This window comes from Morchella importuna (assembly GCF_003444635.1).
Source record: "Morchella importuna strain M04M26 chromosome Unknown Morimp01GS012, whole genome shotgun sequence".
In the NCBI taxonomy this organism is placed as follows: domain Eukaryota; kingdom Fungi; phylum Ascomycota; class Pezizomycetes; order Pezizales; family Morchellaceae; genus Morchella; species Morchella importuna.
In genome coordinates, this window is record NW_025763409.1 from 712,525 (window position 1) to 736,531 (window position 24,007).

A 24,007-nucleotide genomic window follows, 5' to 3' on the forward strand; every position below is an offset into this window, starting at 1 on the left:
TTTTTATTGATGCCAATTGCTATTATCGTTGTCGATGTTGCTATTATCCCAGCAAGACGCGTTCGGTAAACCTCCAATATTTTTTTTGATATTGCGCCGCGGACAGTTTTCTTATCTCCCCGTAAGGTTTGGTCTGTCAACATACATGTACGCAATCTACTTTCCCCTAACATGATCTGATTATATCACGTCACTCATTTTCGCCTCCTTAACGGTTTTAACAGTATCGGTCACAATTCCGGGCAATCCTGCTTTTGGAAGATATTCTCGGGGATGAGGTCGTTTGTAGAAGCAGGCGGTTGGCCACTGTGGCAGCCACGCAGTTATCGTCATCGGTTAAATCCATTTCGGTTAATCGTTGGAACCCTTTCAACTCTCCCACAGTACCCCCTTCCGTAGAAAAATAGACGTTGGGCGAAAATCTTGTTAGGAAGCATAACAAGAAATAAATTTACTTTACCATTTCCAACTGGATATTGCCGCGCGTTCCGTTATTCTTAATTTCATTTAACTCTATCCCTTTTCTACAGCTTGTGCAGTACAAACAAAGGGGAAAGGGAATTACTACATACCCATATTACGTCCCATCCATATTAATACCTACATGTACTCGCGATCAGCAACAAGAACCCGAAAATGCACGTCCCAATCTGCAATTTCCATTGGAGTAGAAGTGAAAAATATACCAAAGACTTGCAGCTGCATATTCGGGTTCTTGTTGCTGGCCGCGAGTACATACACGGAGTACCTGGGTGTTGTCGGCTGTTCCGGAGACGAAGCCCTAAGAACTTTGAACTTAAACCAGGGGCCGGGGTCGACAATTAATTAATTTGAGGCCCAATTCGGACAGAACGTTCTACAGAGATGTTCTCTTTTTAATATATATCTCCCTACTGATCCATGTCTGATAAGTAATGTGTGCTTTTCTAATTTATGGGTCTCGATTGAGGATGACAGCCATCCCCTAGATCTGTATTGGTCAAATGATGCCGTCAGACCTGTTCGTGAGATGCGCGCATGAGGAGAACGTTTCGAATACATGTGCATACTGTGCTTTAGTGTAGTAGCTCTGCAGAAATGTAAGTACGTCCAGTTCGTGCCTTGTTGGAATTTGTTGGAATGCAGCACAGTTGAAACAGAGCTTTCTAGTTTGCCTAAGGATTGATTAACGGGGAGGTTTTCTTTTTGATACAACTCTGTAACACTCCCCAGCGGTTGGATGGGTGACATTCCTAATGGTGTAAAAAAGTCCCTGCCGCTGTAATCAAGTTGCAGCTTCACAGGCAATATCCTTGTTGTTGACTTGAGACTCCGATGTCTATCGATCAGCAGAGTATCCTTGCACGGCATGTTGACATCTGAGTTACTACTCTCTGTAATATCTAGTACAATATCTCTGATATGGATTCTTCTATGGAGATATTAGCGCAAGCGCGAGCCTGAAGTTTGAGGTTTGATAAAATCTTGCAAGCTGCAGTCCATGTAACATAAAGCCCTGCACGATTGTCTCAACACAACTATCATCGCCATTACCGGGGAAACTTCGGAGTAATTGTTGGCAAGAAAAAGTAAGGTCGGATCAAAATGCCGACTCTGGTGTCAATATTCGTCTTCTTCTCACCGCGGCGGGGTGGGAATGATATCCGCTTGCTTTTGGAACTTTAGGAGCATACATAGTGTAGCTTACTGATACAGAGACATCGCTTATGCTGGCCGAGACCTGCAGGAAGACTAGAGTACGCTGCATTGCATGTCGGGGATAACATTGGTTGTGAATTACAGTGGTTGGAGGTCTTTTTGCTGGAGACGAAGACCGTATGTATGCGTCGCCCAGGGTCAAGGTGAAGGGGGCCAAAACGTGCACGGCCGGAAAATCACGGGTTTATATCTTTCATTTATACCTATGGACGACATGATTATCAGTTTCTGTCCTGGGAAACTACTAAATCCAAATTATTTGGTTTCGCAGTGTTGTAGCTGACATCAGCTTGGATAGTAGATAACATGTCGTTGAAATAAGAATTGTACTCCACATGGTCCGGCGGGAGCTCATACGATGCCCACTCTGCGAGCGAATGAGCATCACCCGGAGAGAGCGATGCACCTTTGCGGGGCCTCCTCTCTTACCTACTTGTAAAAGGGTCCCCACTTTCCACGTGGTGGACGTGGTGGCGACCAAGCACCGTCAAAGCCATGATTTCCTTTTGGAAGGAAACAAAACTGGCTCGCCTTGGGTTATGGCTTAGCATGCTTGTAGCCTCTGTAGTTTGCATAGCTCATCAACAGCCTCTTCTACTCACGGTCCTAGACAGGCTGAGAGACAGACCCCCACGCAATGAACCCTGGTAACTAAACACCTCGCCGATAATTCCTCGCCGAGTAACCCACCTGATTTTATCCCCGCATAAGAAACTAGGCTGACTGGCTCAGGAGGAATTATTTACCCATTGGAGCTTTTCTGCAGTGCACTGATCAAGACGGAAATGAACCCACGAAGTTGTACAGAATCGCAACTTTAATTTAGCTAACAACCGAGGTAGATTTGGAAAGGAGTTAAATCAATATTCCGGTAACGGGACAAAGGAGGTTGCAATAGAAATTAAATAATGACAGAGCCGCATCTCCATATCTCCAGGGACCAGGTTAGTAACTTCATTTATTAGCCTTTATATAATAGTGAGGCAGCTCTAGGAAGGGGACTCGTTCGATAACTCATATTTAGTTCTCCAGTTTTTAGTATTTAACCTCGGGTTGAGAAGCCGTTTAACTGTGAATGAATCAATGTGCGTGATTAACAGAGTGAGTAGCTTATCCCTTTTGTACGCGTACATTGCAAGGTTTTGTTACGGAGAAATTATTAACCTCCTATGTTTGACAGGAAGCTCGAGCAGAATGACTGCCTGGGGAACCTTGTGTGAATCTCAACGTTCCCACCTTCCCTTTCCCTCTTTCTTACTGGGGGATAGGATTTGAATGGAGATCAAAGGATATAGGATCACCACTAAAATTATTATGGAACTGGTCGGGTGATAATGCATGACAAAAGCTGTACAAACTCATCCAAGCTTTGTTACTGAAACGCAGTTGACTATCGATAATTTAGTTAAGTCGTTCACGTCAGTCATTCTGCATAGGCCAACGTTTTTTTATTTCCTTGTTTAGATGGTCATCGATCCTGAAACTTCGCTTGCGGTGAAAGGTGGAATCATCAAGCTAAGATTCAGCTCCAGTACTTTGTTTCATAGTTATATATATATATCTTCCCTAACTCGAGGTAAGGCTTAGACGTTCAAAGAACTAGGACAGAGTACTCTGTTTTCTAGGTTCGCGGAGTTCTCCATGAGCAGCTATCAAATCTCGGAGGTCCCGAAGTTTTGTACTCACGCGAGTGTCAATGATACCCCCCATGTAAGCGGTTAAGCCGGATAGAGACCGGACTATTAGTCATGCATAATAAATGGTCTGAGTGAGCGAGTTGCTTAGCGAGTTCTTATCTCGCTCTGCTTTCGTTCGGTAGATATATACCGTAGGCAATAATCTTTAACGGAAGACTCCGCTCGGTGTATCCAGTGGATACATTCTAGTAAACAAGTAGAAGACTAAGCCAGCAGATAAATTCTGTAGCAACAGTTGAGATTTGGTAAAAGATTGACGAAGGGCTGCAATGTTGGTGGCTTTTATACTACATACATATACATACACAGATGTAATTAGCACATGATACCCTGCCGCTAAAGATTGGATAGCTCACCGTTCTCAACGAACTAAAACTAAGAAATATCCACTGAGCCCGCTAAATAGCAATCAGGTTCTGGCTTCAACCAGGCAGTAATCTGACACGACGGTCTAATCTACTACAACCTGGAATATTGTAGGCCTGGATCCTAGCGGTAACCGTTAGGCTGAGTAACATTCCTCTCCGGAAAATAGCAAGGCTAAATGCTAGCGTTTTGTGGAGATGAAATACCATAGCCTAAAAGCTACATGTATTCACTGAGTCGATCACTCAATCAATTGTGAGCGACAGGATCGAGTGAGTTTCTATGCGCCAAGGCCGATCCACATATTATTGTAGGTTATGGTATGCCAGGATAATGTTGAATTCCTCGACGTGAAAGTGGTATATATCTAAGATCTTCGACAAGTGCTATGGAATCATAATTAGGCCTAAATCTATATGCAGAAAGCTTAAGGAAATATTAAACTTAAACACAAGTCACAGACAAAACAAGAATGGAGGCGTGCTGATTGATCCTTAAGTAAATCTAAAAACCTTAAGTTTCACCACCAACGCTTAGGACCTGTTGCAGCTAGTATAGTCTAGACTTAGTATCCTCTGTCTTGAGATTGATTCTATCACTTGAAGTCCTGAAAATGCCTTGTCTTATATCGTATCTATCCCCTCGGCGGTCAGGTCCAATTAGTATCTGTCCGATTGGCCGGAAAAGGCGTGTGTGGTAGAAGATACACACCAATACATTATATATCAACATCTTATATATCAGATAGAAATGAATGTGCGGATTTATTCATTCCCGTGGTATTTTAGCATCACGACCTCCGTTAACCCGACAGATACTAATTGGGCCTGGCCGCCGAGGGGATAGCTAGAAGAAATATGAGCTTCTATGCTACAAGACCCTAAGTTTCCCGGCTAACTTTATTAATCGCTTTGCTGCCCACATAAAACCAGGTTAGCTTGTATGCAAGATATTTCCCTGACAGCTGAGGGAAGTCCCTTACATTGCTTAAGCCTTATATTGCATGCTGCTAAACCCAAAATACTGTCTGCATCAGCGGACTGAATGCTCAATTACCACCTCTTCTTGCTACTGCCGATAGTACGAACCTGATATTTTTCGAGCTAATTCGGGCTATAGTCTGAACAGTACTTTGGGTTATTATTTGAGTCAAATTGTGATAAATAACTGTAAAGAAACCTCCCTAATATTTAGCTTGATACAGCCCGTGATGACCCGAATTTTTGTTTGAGTCACACAGATCCCAATATCCTAATAGTATATCTAGTTGGACCGAGTCAAGGCAAGAAGAGTCCGAGTTCAGGGTGGTTCTCCCATTAGTAGGGGGTATGTCTTGTGTCCATTAATAGTCCGGTCGGGTGACGAGGGTCCTCCGCGTGGTTTGGGCTGGTTCAGTCGGCAGACTTGTCAAATCAAGAGGCTGCTAGTTTCAAATCTTTGATTCAAATTATATAATGGGATAAGTCCCGCTTTCATGATGCGTCTCCCAATTCGGAGGCAAGGAAAATATGGATCTGAGCGAATACTTGTCCAATTTTAATCAAGAGAATGCATATAACTGATGACGATATCTTCGGTAGAAAGCAAGCAGAGGCTGAGAATATCTCTTGGACGGACATTGATGGTAAATAATCTCAAGAAAGACTTTGACGATGGGAGGGGCCAAAGAGGTGAGGACGGAAGTGATAGAAGGGGACTTTGGTGCTGGATGTTATGTTGACGTTGTAATCAAAGTTAAACGCAGCAACAGTGGTATCTTATCAGGACTACACTATACGCTAGCTACAGCATAACCTGTTACGTCTTAGTCTCAAACCTTATTTCTTTTAACCACGCTCACGGTTTTTAGAACGTATTGTGGACCTAAATGTATTTTACCACCGGAACAGTTAAAAAACAAGCTTTAGTATGTAGACCCTATGGTACGCGGTGGCCTTAGAAAAAGTAAGAGCTTATAATAAACACTCCAGTTTACATGAATCGAACCACCCATCTAGGTCTGGTACAAGTTAATACTAGCTGTGTTGAGATATATTCCGACATATTAGCTTATAGTAGCTACTTGCTAGCTAGTCCCAATTATTTTTCGCCCTCAATACTCCAATGCCGCCGACAAATCACATCAGGAGAATTTACTGCCGTATTCACACACGCATCCCTAATTATAAGCGCTATATCGGAGATCTATACGAACAATAATCAACGATACAGACACGAGTGATAGGTTATGATTCACATATCATAAATATATTTCTTTTTGAGGATACCGAGTGATAATATATGACTGAATTTACAACGATCAGGTCTTGATTGATCGTCATTCATGTACATGAGGCCTTCCACTGGTAGCACCCGTTGATCTTTGAGCATCTGAATGATGTGATGATGATATCTCTTGTAAGTATTGAACAATGCGCGCGTCTCTTATCGATTCCCACACGTGACGTTGAGACCATTGTCTAGTACAGAGATTTCGTCTCTACCCAGGCTAGATGAAGACCTAAATACTCTCTTTTAACTAGGGAATTTGTTTATGGCCTGTTTTGACAGGTCTCGGCGATATCTTCAAATTCGAAGACCTAAAAAGTATCGATTATCAGGGAATTCGGCCTCCTAAATACAGATTTATTCTCTCGGCTGTATATTTAACGACAATCAAGTTAAAACGAACCTATATCAACCTCTCTCGCTGGCTATAGTCTATAAGTATTTGACGGTTGTGTAAAGCCTGAGACGAGTGGACAATCCATGAAAAGGCCACACACACGCACGAGGCAAGCAGGCCTAGGAGCAAAGAGAAACACATTCTAAGAATCAGGTGTGGTCTATATATCTAGCAAAGAAAGGGTCTATGAACCAATACCTGCTGGTATTTTCGTGGCTTGCTGGCTATGGAGAGACCTACCCCGGGACCATAATCCTCACCTCCAAATTGCAGGTGTCCCCCATGTCCCCACGCACTGCTCTCAAATATCCAACCACTATTAAAAAAACAAGGGATGAAATTGATTACTACTAAATTAACTAATTTCCTCAGCGACGCTCTCCCGCTCAAAGAAACCAATACAAAACCTAACTCCGCTAATAAATGGTCTATTTGTATAATTACATGCCAAGGAGGCACTCTTTCTCTATCGAGACACAGAGTTAAATGTTCGTTAAAGCCAACATTGAGATACATACTTATATGCATCTTCGCCCCAAATTCGCCCACCTCCGACTCTTCGGCCCATCATTTGTCGGGGCCCGGCCCGAATGAGTATTACTCCACCACGACACATAGATAACCGCCAGCCCCACATAACAAAAACACGAAAAATCCACGATCGTCTCCATAAAACTTGCTCAACGTTACAAATAACGCTATGAGGCTCGTTCTGCTGACTTCATACTTGTAACCATTCAAAAGCAAAAAAAGATTGGAGACGCGGGGAATCGAACCCCGGACCACCTCTACTCAAGATACTACTCAGGATGAGAGTACTCAATGCTAAAGAGGTATTATACCACTAAACCACATCCCCTTATGACATTGTTTAACTCTTACCCTTCAAAATGTTTTTTGTGGTGGTCGAGAGCGGGAAAATTCTTCCCTAGCACGGAGGCTTGGCATAAAAAATTGCGGGCCCCCACATGAACGCAGAATTTTCAGTCCCGATTCAGATCAAAACGGCTACAACTCCTCAAGAATCCAGACCGCTATGAGGTAATTCTGTTCACAATTGAGGTCGAACAACTACATAGTACTGTACCCCATCGAAAGTTGCAGGTCCCAACCATGACCACGAACTTAGAAGCCTCACTAGCAATGCTCCCAGCCGCAATCCAGATCGCAATCCAGATCAACAAAGTTAAATCCTCGATAAAAGTAAAGACATATGCGATTCTATGAAGTAATTCCGTTTAAATCGATGCCTCATACTAAACCACGAGAAAAAGAAGTCCCAGTCCAAATCCAAACCCAAAAGAAAAGAGTGAAACACGGGGAGATCGAACATCGGGCCACCTCTACACAGACACAGAAGACCTGATGATACTCTCTCTATACGATACGAAAGATGTGTTACACGTGCCCTTAGGACTTCTGAACCCCAAAAAGGTTCTTTACTTGTTAATAATTTATCCGTGGGCTTATGAGACATTTGTGGATAAACCACATCCCCAACGATGCAAGCTGGTAATGATCGATAAACCCACAAAAAATAAAAGATTGAGGTATGGAGTTCGTTATCCAGGATTCCCACATGGTCACCCACTGCAGTACTAACTGGACGATATGTTGCTTATGTATGGCAGAGCGGACGGGATGCCCAGTTTTCAACATTCTATGAACGAACACGTTAGGAAGCGTTATTCAACCCAATTTATCTTAGAAAAGATTCGATGCTGATCTGCACTTGTCTCATAAAATGCGGAAGGCCACTGTGCCTTCTTCCCGCTGCGAATTTATTAAATTGGCATTCATGGTTCAGATCGATACGGGTTTGACAGTCGTCGTTAGAGAATTTTTTTCGTAAAAGGGTTAGGGTTATGAATACCACGGTGGTTGTGATTCTTAAAACTTAAGTGGGACAGGCTATGCATGCCCTGTTGGTCTAGCGGTATGATTGTCGCTTCGGGTTTCTCCCCGAGAATCGAAATTCTCAAATGTGACAGGTCTCCGGTTCGATCCCGGAATAGGGCCCATTTTTTATTTATTCGTTTTTTTTTCTCCGACGGGAGATGCGCGTGGAAATAAAGTTAACACACATAAAGCGCCTACTCGTATTTTCTTGACGTTTGTAAAAGGAACCACTATTGCATACCATACAAATACGCGCCAAGTCCACAATTTAGTATGGTATGCAATAGCGGTTCCTTTTACAAACGTCACGAAAGTACGAGTACTCTAAAGTGTAGCGCGGACTTGGATGGGCGAGTGAGGGCGGTTGGTGGACAGGCTAGCCGGGTTGGGTGGTCATGGGCTGTCACTCGGTTTTCTTGGTTGACCCCAGACTCAGGATCCGGAGGTGCCTCGCTCGATTTATTAATTGATAATTCCTTCGTGTATACAGCCCGGAGGCTATGGAGGCGCTTCGATGAGTACTTCAAAGATTTTTTAGAAGCCCCAACTCCAGCAGGATCACCGCGAAAGTTGGTTTTGCGTCACTTTACAGCTAGCCTAATTAGCACTTCACAGATCTCCTACGAGCACAGACAAACAATTCGCTCTTTTTGCTCTCGCTTTCACAATAATCTTACCGGAAACTGTACTGCGTGCTTGTTTCTATAATCGTATTCAGGAAAGAAGCTCGCGGTATAGTCGACTCTCGCCTTTATGATCTGTATATAGATACTCCGGATCCCTTTGTAAGAATTACAATCACTGCTCCCGAAGTGATTCTACTACAGCATCCCTCTTTCTTTTATAGTGGTATTCGCCTTGCAAGAATACAGATTTATATTCGATCGTAGTTTTGAAGATAGTCCTGTATTCAGTAATTTAGACATGGGGTGTCACTCGGTTACTACTTTTTTCGCGACCTTTATCTCCTCGAGAGTGTATCTAAATGTACTTTGTGAGGCGGCATTGCTTTTCAAAGGACTGGTGATATGGTATGGACTTATGCTAGCTAGGCCTTGAGGTAAAGAAATATTTCCATACCTTAATCCCTCGCGATCGGCTGTGATCGGAGCACTGGCTCAAAATTCATTTTTTCATTCTCGTTCATTGCTTTTTGATAAACTGGGGGATATTTTAAATTTACTCGATCACTTAATATCATAAAGGGTTAACGTTATTGTAATGAGGGTACTTAAGAGCTTATCATTCTCCCTAGACCATTGTGCACGCGTTGGAGGAACTTGGGATTAGGAATACCTTGACACGGTACTTCTCAATATTGGGGACTCAGAGTTTCTTTCAGCGTACTTTTAAAAACGACATCACATGCAACCTACACACCGCGCGAGTGGTCTATGGTTCCATAGTGCAGTCGGTGGGATGATAAGGCGTCACACCTATCAGCGTTATGCCAAGATCACTGTATTACATAAGAAAAGATATCTAGCACCAACAGCCCTCCATTTTGATTCTAAGGAATCGGGCGCGTAGAAGACAATGTCAGAGGCAATATCACTCTTCAACCCATATACTCATTGCACTTGGACTGATTTTAGTGGACACATCCTCTAGATGCTAGCTACACCTCATACGGAGGAAACAGATTTTAACGCGTGGACGCGGTCAATGACACTTCACGGACCATCTCCAGTGCTACCCCGGGTCCAGCTTTAAACCATCACCGAAAGTACAGACCCCGAAGGAACAGAGGAACAGAAAGACAGCACAGAGGCCATCGAGCCGTTAACTGGTGAGTGCCGCACCGTTCACTACACTCCATATATATCCCGGGCACAAGAAGAAGACCTAGCCGCCTATCAGGGCGTCATCGATCAGTGATCAAGATGAGCCGCGGTACTGAATTGATCCACGTTTCTACGACGTGTGAGCTATGTGAAACGCGTTGCGCGCACGCCTCACCCACTCGCTCGTACCGGGCCGCTCTTGCTGAATCGATCCACATGCAAGCCCTCTTGCTGCCCCTGGAAAGCCGTTGTTCTTATTGCGTTGCAAGCCCTCTTGCTGCACCCCCGTGGGGGCACACCTTGATGCCCCTGCGGGTCCGTTAGCGGCTGTTGCTCTTGCACCGTATATAAGCCCTCGTGCTGAGCCGGGGGGGCGTTGTTCTTGCCACTGTGGTTGTACCACTCCTGCTGAGTCGCCCACCTGCGAGCCCTCTTGCTGATCCGGGGAGGCCGTTGTTCATATTGCGTTGCAAACCCTCGGGCTGCACCCCCGTGGGGGCACCAGTGCTTTTGTGTCCTTGCGGGTCCGTTCGCGGCCGTTGCTCTTGCTCCGTATATGTGTCTGCGTGCTGAGCCGGGGAGGCCGTTCTTCTTGCTTTGTGATGGGACGACCGGGGCGGTTCTTCTTCTTCTATAGCTATGGCTGGGCTTGGTGTGGCTTTATGGCCTCCCCACGGGGGACACGACGGGTGGCGGCGGTCACTCCGTCAAGTCAACCGGAGGGAGGTCCTGTGTGATGGTTCGCTAACATTTCGTATAGGCCAGTGGGGACTGTGGAACCATGCATGGGTGATTCAGTGGCTGTCCTTGGTCACATATCCAGCGCTCACGGTGGTACCGGCCAGCCCTAATTAGTGTTGGTGGTAAAACGTCCAGTATATTCACCGATTCTGGTTCGGGTTCAAACAGTGTTCTGCATAGCGGGGGGTGGTGTCGGAAACCCCCTCGCACGCCCAGGGACGGAAGAAATGGAGAGTTAAGAAATGGCGTCTACTCCCAAACCACACCCGCGCGGAAGACGACGTGAGATACCCGTTATTTCTAAAAGACAAGTGCCAAGGGGCGGAGTGCGTAGTGACCCTACGGTTGCCTAAACGTGAACCCCCCCCACTCCCGCGTGACTGGTCTATAGAACGTAACGTAACATGTTCGTGCGTGACGACTACAGACACTAACGGACCAGACCAAAAAAGAAAAGTGGCGATTAGAGTTTAGTCTTTATTGACTTATTCCGTAATTTGGTAGTTCTAATATGTATGTTGTAGGAAGTGTTATTTGGGATCGATTGTTCCGACGTTAAGAAAAAGAAAAATAAAAGGACAAAAATAAATATAGGTGTTTTTTATGACTATATGTATGGCAGCTCATAATCGTTATCCTAGATGTTCAATCCCTCGGTGACTGTTATAATCTTGTTATTAAGGTTCTCAATACCAATTATATTACCAGAACCAGCTAGCCCATGACTCCATTGCCTACACCGGCCGGCCAAAGGCCGCAAGACTTGTATCCCTTCCTCTGTTTTCAAGGTATACCAACGTTTAGCCATTGTGGGCGGCAGTATTACTGCATCAAGATTCGTGCGGTTGTTAGCACTACTTTTGGTACTACTATCACCTCTCTAGATCTCCCGTGACCTGTATCAACCTCTTCCGGGCGTCCTGATTTCCTGCCCGGGACGACCCTCGGGCCTAGAGAGCCGTGAGACTCGGGACGGTTTAAGGGATACATGACATATACGACCTGATTCTGCCACGGTACCAAGCTTTCGAGCTACTTATACTACGCACACCGAGCCTTAACTATCGCCTCCCACCCACCCATCCACAAACCCAAAAACCCACATAGTCAATCATTGACCCTCTCTCCCGAGAAACCCTACTGGCACCCTTCCCCGAGAAACCCACCATCCCCCCTCGAAAAACCCTACCACCCGCACCACCACCACAACCACACAACCACCCGCATGCCCGCCACCCCACAGCATACACGCGGACCGCATGCGTACCTGCATCCTTCCCATTATCTCTCCTGAGTCCGCTAGAGCTAGTCGAGAGGTCCAGAGGTCGAGGGGCGTATGCATGTTACCAGAACACGGTACAGCACGCGCATGCGTGGTAGAGACAAGAGCTTGAGCAGACATAAACCATACGTAGAATAATTGATGGCCACATACCAAACTGGCATTAATGAAGCAAGCCGAACCCCCTCCTCCCCCTCGCCCCCCCCCCCCCCCCTCCACAAACCACAAACCGTCCGCCATAACGTCCGCCTCTAACACCACATTCCAATCCTCCCCCGCCCACTCCTCCCCCCTCCACAAACCACCCCCCCACAAACCGCCCCCCACAAACCGCCCCCCCCCCCCAAAAAAAAAAAAAGCAGCGTAAAATGTTCCTACCGCCCCCAGCACACCAAAAAAGATAACCATGATGCCGCGAGGTGGATTCGAACCGCCATGGCCTGCGTCCCCGTGACGCTTTGCAGGCTGTGTTACCGGTTACACTACCGCGGCTTGAAGAGCGGTTTTGGTGGATGTTATTCGTAACGACGGTGGGTTGTTGGTTGGATTTTGGAGAGGTTATGGGGGGTCAACGGGGGTCAACGGGGGGTCAATGGGGGGGTCAATGATTAGAGTGTTTTTTTTTTTGTATAGGGGTACTCGGGTTTTGTATATCAACATGGAGGAACGAATGAAAGAAAAGACGAAAGAGAGAAAGAAAGATGGTACAGAGAAAGATCGCAGACGGAAGACTGATATATGCAATGTTTTCAGCTACCTACAAACAGCGAGCACGCACGAAAACCAGAACCTCTAGCCATTTATTTATTTAACCCCCTCCGAACCATCCGGATCCCCCCTCTTTAATTACCCCACTGCAGCGCATCTACTACGGCTTCCTCTCAAACCCCACCCACTGCCCCTCCCCCGGCACAACCTCCAACTCCTCCCACACCCTCGCTTCCTCCATCGCGCTCACCAACTTCAGCTCCGCCCACCCCTGGTCCACCACCTCCTCAATGAGGCCGCCGCCAAACTGCGCCTCCACCTCCGCCACCTGCTCCGCCGTCAACGGCGGCTCCACCGGCAAAAAGGGCGTGGTGTCCCCACCGCCCACAACCGCCGTCTCCATGGGCTGCGCCGCCTCGCCGTGCTTTGGCGGCGGCGCGCCGGTCCCGCGCGGGTACGTCCACCGGCGGTGCTCGTTGGCGTGGTACTCGCGGATGTTCTTGTCCGTGGGGATGTGCTCGGAGGCGAAGGCGTCGAGCAGGACGCGGGCCTGCTTGACGACGATGTCGAGTTCGTCGGCGGTGGTGCCTGCGGTGCCGATCTTGTGCTGCTGCTTGAGGGCAGCTATCTGCTGCTGGTATTCCTCGAGGCCCTCGGGCTGGACCGAGGAGATGATGGCGAGGCGGTGGCGGGTGAGGTTCTCGACGGACTGGCGGTAGACCGAGTGAGCGGGGAGGCGGGAGAGGAGCGTGAGGGTGTGGTTGTAGAGGGCGATAAGCGTGGGGCGGGGGTTCGGGTGTGTGAGGAGGCCCGTCAGACCCGTGGGGGAGAAGGCGGGCAGGCGCGCAGTGAGAAGACGGAGGGAGGGATGCATGGCGGCGGATCTGATGGCTGATGCGGCGGCCAATTGGTTTGTGTGTGGTGGTTGTGGACGGTGATGTCGGTGATGTCGGTGATGGCGGGGATGGGCCGGGTTGTTAAGGTGGCCAATCAGTGGCGCGATTATGTCAGCAGGCGAGCTTGGGCGTCATGGGCTGTCACTCGCGGTCTATGCTGCATTGGGCAAGGGCGGTAGAGCCTGATCTCACACCCAGATATCGTGTGTGCTGCCTGCTGAGCAAAAGCCTTTCAAAATTGAAAGGTTTCTAACATACCAATTAACCATAAGCAATGTCTGAGATTCCTGTCATACCAGACCGACGCTGCAGCTGTGAGTCACATTCAGCTACTCATCAGGTTTACAAACCGAACCAAAGAACAAGTTAACCCATGCAAAAGAGATGTACCCCGATGACCAGTAAATGTACGTACCTACAGAGACGTAGTCAGAGATACTTCAAGGCTCATTCCCAGCGACGTATTCAGGTGACACTGTGACTAGATAATGCAAACAGCACCCAGTGCCTTGGCCAACAGTATCAAGCTGATACCGCGCGCTTTAATCTAGGCTGTTCGTTGGCGGTCGAGGTTCCGCCGGAATGTTAATTGCCAAAAAAAATGATGTCTCAGACTCTGCTGCTCTATTTCTCGAACGAAAGAAGATGAGGGTGATGATGATGGTGATGATTGGATTAAGTGGATTGCCGCATGCAGCCTTACGTATAGTATATCAAAACTAACATACATGCTAAACCAGTTGCAGCCACGAAGCTATTTATAACGTATCTTAACATCTGTCCAGGGATAAAACCGTGCTGGCACAGTCACGCCGCCCCCCCCCCCCCCAATCTTTCATCCATAGATCCATGGTCAGGCAGGGTTGAATGTGTAAGCATTTCCACCGCTCCGCCTGTTCATGGAACTGTTCCGGGGAATATATAACGTATACCAACTAGCTATCTGTAAACCAATTGCAATGTGGCCATGGCCCATAAGGCCGGCAGTCCGGGTTATATTCATACATGTACCTAACGAGACATATACGCACACCTCCAAGTCCCTCAAGTTGTCCAAAGGCACCTCTAGTATATACGTGCATGTATGTACCTTATGCCTAAATATACCTCGATTGGTCCAACCAATCCTACAGCTAGCTAGGCAATTGTTCCATATGAGATCCTGAGACGAATTGCCCTAAGTTTTATATATAAAGAACGTAACCACACATACCTACGATTCCCCCTTCGTAGGAGACTGCTGGTTGAGCAATCGGAGGTGGTTTAACTAGGTTGTTACACCGAGCCCCGAGCCCATAGTTCTTGAGTTCCCAACTTAGATTTGATATCGGTATATATCGATTCGGAACCTAGTTCACCTGACAAGTTTAAAGGGAGCATACATATATCTCTATGGCTTCTCCTTGGAAGGTCAATGATCGTAATTGAGATTGGTATATTCAACGCTATCTCCATTCCCGAGCTCACAGCTTCCAAGCACAGCAATCAACAGAGAGAAAACCGAAAACCACTACATTAACTCAACCCATCTACCCTCCCCCGGTCCCCCTCCCTCCCCCGGGGCACTACCACCTCTTACAAACCGTAATCATACTCTGCTCCCCCACCATGACCATATACTCCCCGCCCACACTAAACGCAATATGCCTCACCGGACTCCTCACCTTCGGAATGTCCAAAAAGTGATGGGGCCTCACCAGCCCAAACGGATCCGACACATCATCCCCACCCTTCACCCTCCCCTTCCCTCCTCCCGCCGCCGCCGCCGCCACGGGTGCCTCCCCTCCCCCCCCGCCCCCGCACTCCCCACACTCTCCTCCCTCCCCCGCGCCCCCGCCCCACCACCACTCTCCTTCCTCCCCATCTCCGTCCTACACAAATCCCACATATTGACCCTGCCCAACGTGCTCCCCATCGCCAACACCGGATGCATCCCCTCCCGCCCCAAAACCCAAAGCGCATGAAAAACGGCTCCGTATCCCTACACTCAAACATCACCAGCCTCTCAAAGCCCGCGCCAAACACGCTCCGCGTCTCACGGAACTCATGCGTCGTCGGCGGCGCCCCCCACACACTGGGATCAACACGGCTGTTGAACCCCTGGATCGACCACAGCACGATGCGGCTCTCCTTCGCCGCCTTGCTCAGCACCACGTCGCCGTGCCAGGCCAGACAGTCAATGTAGTTGCTGTGCACCATGCTCGTCGCAAAATGCGGGTAGTGCAGCACCACCGGGTCGTCACGGCCTGCCGGCATGGCCGATGGCAGGATCCACAGATTCACGATGTGGTCCATCCCGCCGCTCAGCAGGTACCGCCCCGACGCGTGGAACGCGATGCTGAGGATCGTCTCGCGGTGGCCCTCCCCCGCGCAGATGAGCGCGCACGGCTGGCGCTCGTACTCGGCGCTAATATTCCACAGCCGCACGGTGGAGTCGGCGGACGCCGACGCAAGGATGTCCTGGTTTATCGGCGAGACAAGGATCTCCATGATCTCGTCGCCATGGCCGACGAGTGTTTGCTGCACCTTGCCCGTGCGGATGTTGATGATCTTTATTATCCCCGCTGCGCCGCCGACGGCGAGGAGGGGGGCGCCGGTGCGTGTGCAGCGCGTCCAGCAGGCGGAGCAGAGGGCCTCCGTGGGGAAGAAGAGGTCGTCGTGGAAGTAGTGGATGATCTCGATGCCGCGGGAGGGGTGCGGGCGCGCGATGATGGCTTCGCGGCCGCCGACGACGGCGAAGACGGGGTCGACGCCGGGGGGCGTGTACGGGTAGAAGTAGGCGCCGTAGTAGGTTACGCCGGGAGAGCCTTTGTTGGGCTGGGGAGAGGGGGTGTTAGTGAGGGCTGGAGGGGGGGGTTAGTGTGGGTGTGTGATGAGGGAGGGGGAGGGGGGGGGGGGGCGTACGCCGATGGTGGCTTTGACGGTGGGGAATTTCCAGGGGTCGAGTGGGCGTGGGGTGGGCGCGGTGGTGGTGGTGGTGGTGGTGGTGTTGGGCGTGGTCGTGGAGCTGGGGGTTTCGGTGTCGCGTTTTTTGTTCATTGTGGTGGGGGGTGGTGGGGATAATTGTGGTCCTGGATGGAGCTGTGTCTAGTGGCCGTGGGTTTTCGGGGGATTGCTCACAGAGGTGAGGAAAGTCTAGGAGGAGTGTGCTTGGTTCACTAGAGAGCCTTGGAAGTGCGCAAGAGCTGCCTAGAGAGATGAAATAATCAAACAGGCTTCTGTTGTGAGAACAATTCGTAGAGTGTCGTGAGGGGTCGTGAATGTCGTGAGATGAGGTTGAGGTTGCAATTGAGCTGCGAGGTCTAGTGCGCACTCAACCACTTAACGCTCGCGTACAGGGATGACACCCAGACTCAGAGAGAGATCTCGATCTCGACAAAGAATTGCCTCGAGATATTCAAGTTGTATCAAGGCTGTGTAGAGTAGGCAATGAATGTTCTCGGAGGAATCGTGAGAAGTCATCTTGGCAGCAGTAGGATCCCGCCAAGTCACGTGATGCACTTCGCGAATCATGAAAAAGCACTCGATAGCTGCCGGCGGAGCTAGTCACGTGGCGAGGGTCTAAAGAACTATCTGGTTGTTGTGCCAACGCTTGGGGTCAACCAAATGCCCCCCTGGTGCATGCAGCTCGTTCCCACTATCCCACCGTCAGTCTACTCATCCGGGGGAATAGTTGGGGTTTGGTGTGTGGTTATCTCGGTGCTCCCGGAGAGCATATGTATTGATCCAGCAAAACATAGTATTTTAACCAGTCCCCCGAGGGGAGTAACCACTGCAATGATTTAGTCTAGCTTAGAGATTGGAGAGACAACGTGAAATGGGGATGTTTCAGATCATACATTATCACTCGATATCTACATGCACGCAGCACAAACATTGCCCCCTGAACGGTAAGAATACTATAGCTGCGTTAATATGGTCGTCGCTATTATCGGGAGCGGTTAGTACGAGTCAAACTTCGGGCTTGGGGTTTCCTCACAACCCGCGCCACTTCGAGCCAGCCTCTGGCTCTATATCAAGCTGCAATCGCAGCTGGCATATATAGTTATTCAGTGCTTTCATCTAGCTAGAAGATATTGAATTCATCAAGGAAGCATTATTTTTGTAGGTTGGACCCAAGCTTGAGTCCGAAATTAACACTCTATGATCTGGCGACCTACCTCGCAGTACCAAGGGCCTGCGTTGCATGCCAGTAGGCGACGAGCTAACAGGCCCATGAGAAAGAGGTATTGATAGACCTCTCCTTCATTGCCGGGAATAGGCTTTAGGCCTGGCCCGTCAGAATCTACTCTCTCATGGTCTCTGAGGAATAGAAGCCTATAGCTCGATGGGATATACGTCATTTGATAGTGAAATTTTCTGAAGTTATTCTTAGAGATTAGAGCGAGTGACTGTAAGATAAATGTATAGCATTCATTATGATCTTAATTAACTACATTCATAGCCTCATAATTTAATTTAAGTAGGAATATAATATATACTTACAGAGCTCATATTGATCAATTGAGGTTGGTTTCATTAGGTGCATATACTTTACTTGGGTTGGATTTTTTGGCGTTCTTGATAATCATTTTCTGAGAGCGACTCGAGTGGTATATGCCTTGATACCTCGTATGTCTAGGGCGGCATCAACCATAGACCCCCCCCGGGGGGGGGGGGGGGTAGTCGGCGTCACGTAGGCATATACCACAACTCTCCGGCCTAGGCCTGTCAGTGATATATTGTCAGTAGCAATATGACAATAGCCCGCGAAAGCCATCCAGGTACGTTCTGTGTTGATATGGAGAGCACCAATATATGTTCACGTAATTAACCAAAAATTCGAGTAAACCCCTTTCCTTCCAGAGGATCATAAGTCGATTGATACGTTGAGATGCTTTTACTTGAATTTTCCATAGTAGAAAATACTAGAACCAAAACGTTGGGAACTCTTAGACCATAATGTTTTAAGACAAAGGCAGTCCATGCAGCCGGTACTGCTGAGCTGCCTGATGATCAACCTGTAGTGGCATAGAGCTCGATAACGGAGTTTCAAAATTTGTTCTTGTTCGATCCGGTCCGTTAAGCTCATTCTATTATCCGGTCTAGCTACAGTACAATCTCGCTATAAGGATATGGAAATGTGACGATTTTGCATCCAAAAATATCCTTATAGACCATTTATCCTTATAAGTGCCCAGTTCACCCAAGGTGGTCCCTATTAGGACCTAAGATATATCCTTATAGGCCGAATATCCTTATAAACAATATCCTTATAACGAGATTGTACTGTATTCTGGTGCAGTGCAAAGAACAAAATATCCAAAGATAATGATATCCTAAGTCATTTCTCCTTGTGACGTACGGGGTCGAGGGGCTGCATCTATTAGTTAGGCCATGGTAGGCCAACCTAGGTTGATAAGCTATACGCCGATCATTGTTCGTAGACTTTCGTGATCTAATAATCCCATTTGCAGTGATGCTCAAATAGGCGTAGCTTATATATAAATGGGAAACAATATGTGTTCAATTATTAGAAAGAAATAGCGGTAATCACTACTCATATATACCTTGCATATAAATGCAAGATATCCTATGATGGAGGCGTGTGTATGATCTGGAAAGGTTAGAAACCCGCCTTTCTGCGAGAATGCGTCCAAGAAAGGGCGTTGTTTAACTCAGGAACGCCTATGTAAAATTCCCTAAACGTCGTAATAGCTACAAATTCCACTAATGGTATTGAGCCCAGTATCTTCCTCTTTTCCAAAGACAGAGTATTTTATAACAGGTATAGCCACAGGATGCTACGAGCCAGCTCCCTGGACTTTGTGGGGGATTTCCACTATCGAGATCATTAGACCGGACGAACTATTACAAGCCTGCGCAAACTGGTATCCACCTAGCCTTTAGGAGCTGAATCAGCGAGATAAACACGAAAATGCACCTTACGTGGTCAAAGAGCCTTCTATCTGTTTCATAGGGTTTCTTGAGAAACACTTATTGGTGATAGATTTTTGGCTTGTGAGCCTCGATGTCTCACCCCATCTCGGTTGGAGACTCCCGCTAATATGCGAGACTGCGGGTGGCGACATTCTGTCCGGCTAGGGGAAACATGATGATTGAGCTCCTTCAAGGATGTATGTTGTTGGATGATATCTAGGTGTGTTGGTGGTTAGGCGGCACATGTGTTGTAAAGAGATGCGGAAAGGAAGTAAGATGTAGACTAAGCTTTAGTTTCTGTTCCCTGGTGGATTGCGTTTTTATCTTGAGCGATTTTGCTCCCCCCTCCCCCCCCCAGAACTCCGGTAGCTCAAGTTAACTGTCTTTCTTATTCCTAAGTGGGATTGCCCAGTTTTTTTTTATCATAAGTAGCCTAACCAGTCCCAGCACCTATAACTCGCCTCCAGCCTAGGGCCTAAGCTTAATTTGTGCGACAATATAAATGGAGTAAACCGTAAAATTCTGCCGCAGTCGACCCGGCCCTGAGTGGTTTCAGGAATCGAAGTCTGTACTTCGTCTTGTCCTGATCATAGGCTACTAATATCTCAATATAGACCTATTACAATTTTATCGAAGTTTCCTATAATAACTGAATACCCTAAGCGAGTTGGCCTGTTGAGGAAGTGGACCACTACATGTGCATGTAGAGCTTTTCGAATCTCTATCAAATCTCTCGGCTCGTACAGGCCAGGGCGGCCGGCCAGAGACATACCTATCAGCCCAGCCATCGAATGTTCAGGCCAACATGGGGCTTAAATAGTTACACAAATGACGGGTGTATATAAACGAGTAACAGAACTGTTTGAATGCTAACTTTGGTTCGTATATACGTAGCCTGTATAGCTGTTCTGCGGCATCGTGGCCTGTCAGCGCTAGCTGATCTACATGTAACTCTGCTCAACGACCTCCCATTACCACCACCACTAAACACCTACACTTAACCCTCAAGCTGATCCAGAATTCCTTCTACTACTATCCATGTTGTCTCATCATCAGCTCATCACTCACGGATATATGAACCAGCTGGCGGAGGAGCCGCTCTAGGAAAGTTTCCCGGGCGGTTCGACTCCAGCCTTTTGACGTGACAGACAGAGTCTGATTCACCAACCGGCAACTCTTAACCGTCGGCTCCAGGGCTGAAGGGTTTGATGATAACCAGGTAAATTCAAACTGATGTCTGGGTTATTCCGTGATATTTGTTGATTAGTCTAGCAGTAATAGTCAAGTCGCTCAAATCACCACCACACATCAACGTGAGAAGGTCAGCCTGGCTGGCTAGCCTTTCTAATAATCGGTACAAGACCAACGAAATCTCCCTTATAAAGATCTAAACCCGTTGAAATCTTTTGCTAGGAAGGTGCAGGCAGCAATTGTTGGCTTGGGCCGGGCAAGGCCAAGCCGTCGTTTTATAGGCCGGGCAGGGCCAAGCCAATGTTTAGCCCGGACTGACCTATTAGAAGCTTTGCAGCGCTACTATTCCTGGTTTTGGGCCCTGTCGCTCAACGATGGATCCCCGGAGACGAGCAGGTCACAGTTCATGGCTTCATTGGCTTCTGTGCAGACTAAGATTCTGGATTGTGACCCTCCTATGAAGATTTCATCTGTCACTTCGGGCCGGTCACGCCTATATATAGCTATCACGCGTTTCCTGCATATATACCGCTATCCTTCCTCAACCTCAACCCTTCATGTATCTTGGGGAGTTTATATACCAAGGACTGTGTATAACTTCAAATAAACTTGGGCTGGCGCGATAATTTCCGCGAGCTCCCCGCAGTCGACAGCATTCGGTAAAGGTTTGGTCTCCACAGTCACGTTGACGAATGGGAAAGCTGTTATTGTCACCGTGCAATCCAAAATTTCGAATCCCGGCGATGATTATATTGAACAAAGGGGCAGGGGCTATTTAAACTCTTGCTATCAACACGGGCGGGATGAGGCCCGCTGTCTAGCGGGTCAGTCCCCGGACAGGTCGCCCAATTCACGATCTGGATCTAGATCCTTATGAAGATTAAAGTTTACAAGCTTTTCAAAACAGGGCTAGAAACCCAAGCCATTTGGAGGCACTAAACTCGATATGAGCGCGCTTATATAAAACTACTAACGATGCCGAGATCTCGGCACTACTAGTAAACGGCGCCGTCTCCATGCATTTGCAGCCTCCGAACGAGAACCCACAATTGTACAAGTCATGAAACATCACAGCTAGGTATTTGATACAACGATGCTTTAGTACCTCATCTGGAATCAAACCGTCTATCATCTCACCCACCTACGAAGGACACGTTTGACGCGTCGGGAAACTTAGGAAGATCTAACAATAATACACCGTGTCATTGCTCTCGTATGATTCCAAAAAAGACTCGTTTGTCTATCAGTATGTGTTGTCCTGGAAGAGAAAAAAAAACAGTCTCAGTCGCAGACTTACTTGCCTGCCTTATCACTGTGGACAAGTTTACTGCTATGTACGTTTTCTTCGCCATCGATGAGAGATACTGCTTGGATTGGTTGGGTTTATGATAAAGTTAGATATCTCGGGCGCTAAACCATTTCCAGCCAACTTTACCCCTGGGGCACAAGCCGTCACCCTCGAGTGTGCCCGTGTCACGACTATCGAGAGCCAATGATTGCCTCCCGCGGGAGCTGGGAATTGTATCTGAAACCCCTTGAGATCTCAAGCTGAGACCCTGGATGAAAATCGGATTAAATCGCGAGCCGTGTAGACGCTAGCTTGGCAACAGCTAGGGGGCATCTCCGTAGGTGCACAAACACATAGAGTACATAACCAAACCTGCCTGCCTGCCTACATATTATGTAGGTGGGCCCCTTATTGAACCCGCTTCCTCCCCTCTTTACTGTCTCCGTCTTTATAGCTTTCAGGCAAACCAGATCAACGATTGACGAGTGCGCAATCATACCTTCTTTCCTCCCTTGCTTCATTCACTCGCTTTACAGTCTGCCTGCCAGTCAGCGCCAATCCACGCTCGTTCTTCCTTAACCGTCAACCTTCAAACCCACTATCACCACTCCTGCAGCATCATACTAAACACCACTTATTACTATTACCACTTATTACCACTTATTACTACTACTCATTACAACAACCCAACCACACGCAACCATGACCAACCCCGCCCCCTCCCACCTCCTCAACCTCCCCAACGAGCTCCTCTTCATCATCGCCGAGCACCTCCCCGTCCCCGACCTCAACTCCTTCCTACAAACCAACCGCCACCTCGCCGCAATGCTCACCCCGCTCCTGCACCAATCCGCCGTGACGGACCTCGACGGGTGCCCCGCGCTGCTGTGGGCGCTCGGCACAGCGCACGAGCAGCTCGTGCGCCTACTGCTCGAGAAGGGCGTCGACGCAAACTCGCAGCGCAACGGCGTCACGGCGCTCCTGTACGCGGTCATCAGGCTGCGCGAGCCCATCATGCGCATGCTGATCGACGAGGGCAGCGACGGCGTGAGGGATGCGGTTGTCAGGCTGGGCGAGTCGATCTTTGGCCTGCTGAGTGCCAGTAGGGGTGGTACGCCGGCGGGGAAGGCGGGCTTGGGCTGTAGGCAGGGGGTGGGGCTGGAGAGGGTGCAGGTTGCGCAGTGTGCGTAGCGAGGGGTTAAGGGGCGTGGGTGGGCGCGGGGGAGGGGGATGGGGAGCTAGGGGGGGGGGTTGTTGGAGGGATGTACCCGTGCAGAAACCGGGTATGCGGCCGGCTGGCATCATAAAACGGGGGGATACGCGACGATCCAACTTGTAGAGCGCCATGCCTTAGTGGCCGGATATTTCGCGGATGGCTCGGGGTCGGGCGCGCGGGAGGAGGGGACATTTAATGTTTAATCATAGTTTTCTATCTAAGGCCGGAACAGGCCCGGAGGGTTGTAAATAAATCAAAAAACTGGTGTCACGGGGGCAAAAGGGAGGGGGGGAGGGGTGCATTGCATAGCCGGAGTTCTACATATACATATTGGATGTTTTTTATTTTTTCTTCTTTCTTTTTCATTTTCACTTTACATGTACTCTATGCAGCTTTATTTGTATCAGGCAGAAACGCAAAAAAAAACGAAATCACGTGTGGGTATCATCTTTTTTTGCTCGTGGGTACGTGGGGGGACGCGTTCGTGCCTGCTGCAGGTGGTTGGTGCATGGGGGGGGTACAGGTGCCGAATCACGGCTCATGATTGCAGCTTGCCTCTTTTAATTACCCTAGCTGCTGCTTCTACCACTCGAACCAGACCTCCACCCAGTCCAGGATTTATATCTCTATCGCTATCTCCACCGTTCCACAAATAGA

At 48.3% G+C, this 24,007-nt stretch overlaps 4 protein-coding genes across 4 annotated transcripts; 2 read left to right on the top strand and 2 right to left on the bottom strand.

Annotated features, from left to right (window-relative positions):
* Positions 1–9,690: 9,690 nt before the first annotated feature.
* On the top strand, positions 9,691–11,324 carry LAJ45_04843 (uncharacterized protein; the record flags this gene model as incomplete). Its single annotated transcript, XM_046114419.1, has 7 exons — positions 9,691–9,739; positions 9,856–9,863; positions 9,937–9,986; positions 10,053–10,114; positions 10,870–10,943; positions 11,031–11,205; positions 11,278–11,324. 7 exons carry the CDS (start codon positions 9,691–9,693, stop codon positions 11,322–11,324), a joined length of 465 nt encoding a protein of 154 aa, XP_045972445.1.
* Positions 11,325–13,000: 1,676 nt separating this feature from the next.
* On the bottom strand, positions 13,001–13,714 carry LAJ45_04844 (uncharacterized protein; the record flags this gene model as incomplete). The annotated part of the gene is made up of 1 exon (XM_046114420.1): positions 13,001–13,714. One exon carries the CDS (start codon positions 13,712–13,714, stop codon positions 13,001–13,003), a length of 714 nt encoding a protein of 237 aa, XP_045972446.1.
* A 1,587-nt stretch (positions 13,715–15,301) lies between these two features.
* LAJ45_04845 (uncharacterized protein) lies at positions 15,302–16,775 on the bottom strand (the record flags this gene model as incomplete). Its single annotated transcript, XM_046114421.1, has 3 exons — positions 15,302–15,607; positions 15,735–16,553; positions 16,641–16,775. 3 exons carry the CDS (start codon positions 16,773–16,775, stop codon positions 15,302–15,304), a joined length of 1,260 nt encoding a protein of 419 aa, XP_045972447.1.
* A 6,061-nt stretch (positions 16,776–22,836) lies between these two features.
* On the top strand, positions 22,837–23,325 carry LAJ45_04846 (uncharacterized protein; the record flags this gene model as incomplete). The annotated part of the gene is made up of 1 exon (XM_046114422.1): positions 22,837–23,325. The coding sequence occupies one exon, from the start codon at positions 22,837–22,839 to the stop codon at positions 23,323–23,325; it is 489 nt and encodes a 162-aa protein (XP_045972448.1).
* Between the last annotated feature and the right edge of the window lie 682 nt (positions 23,326–24,007).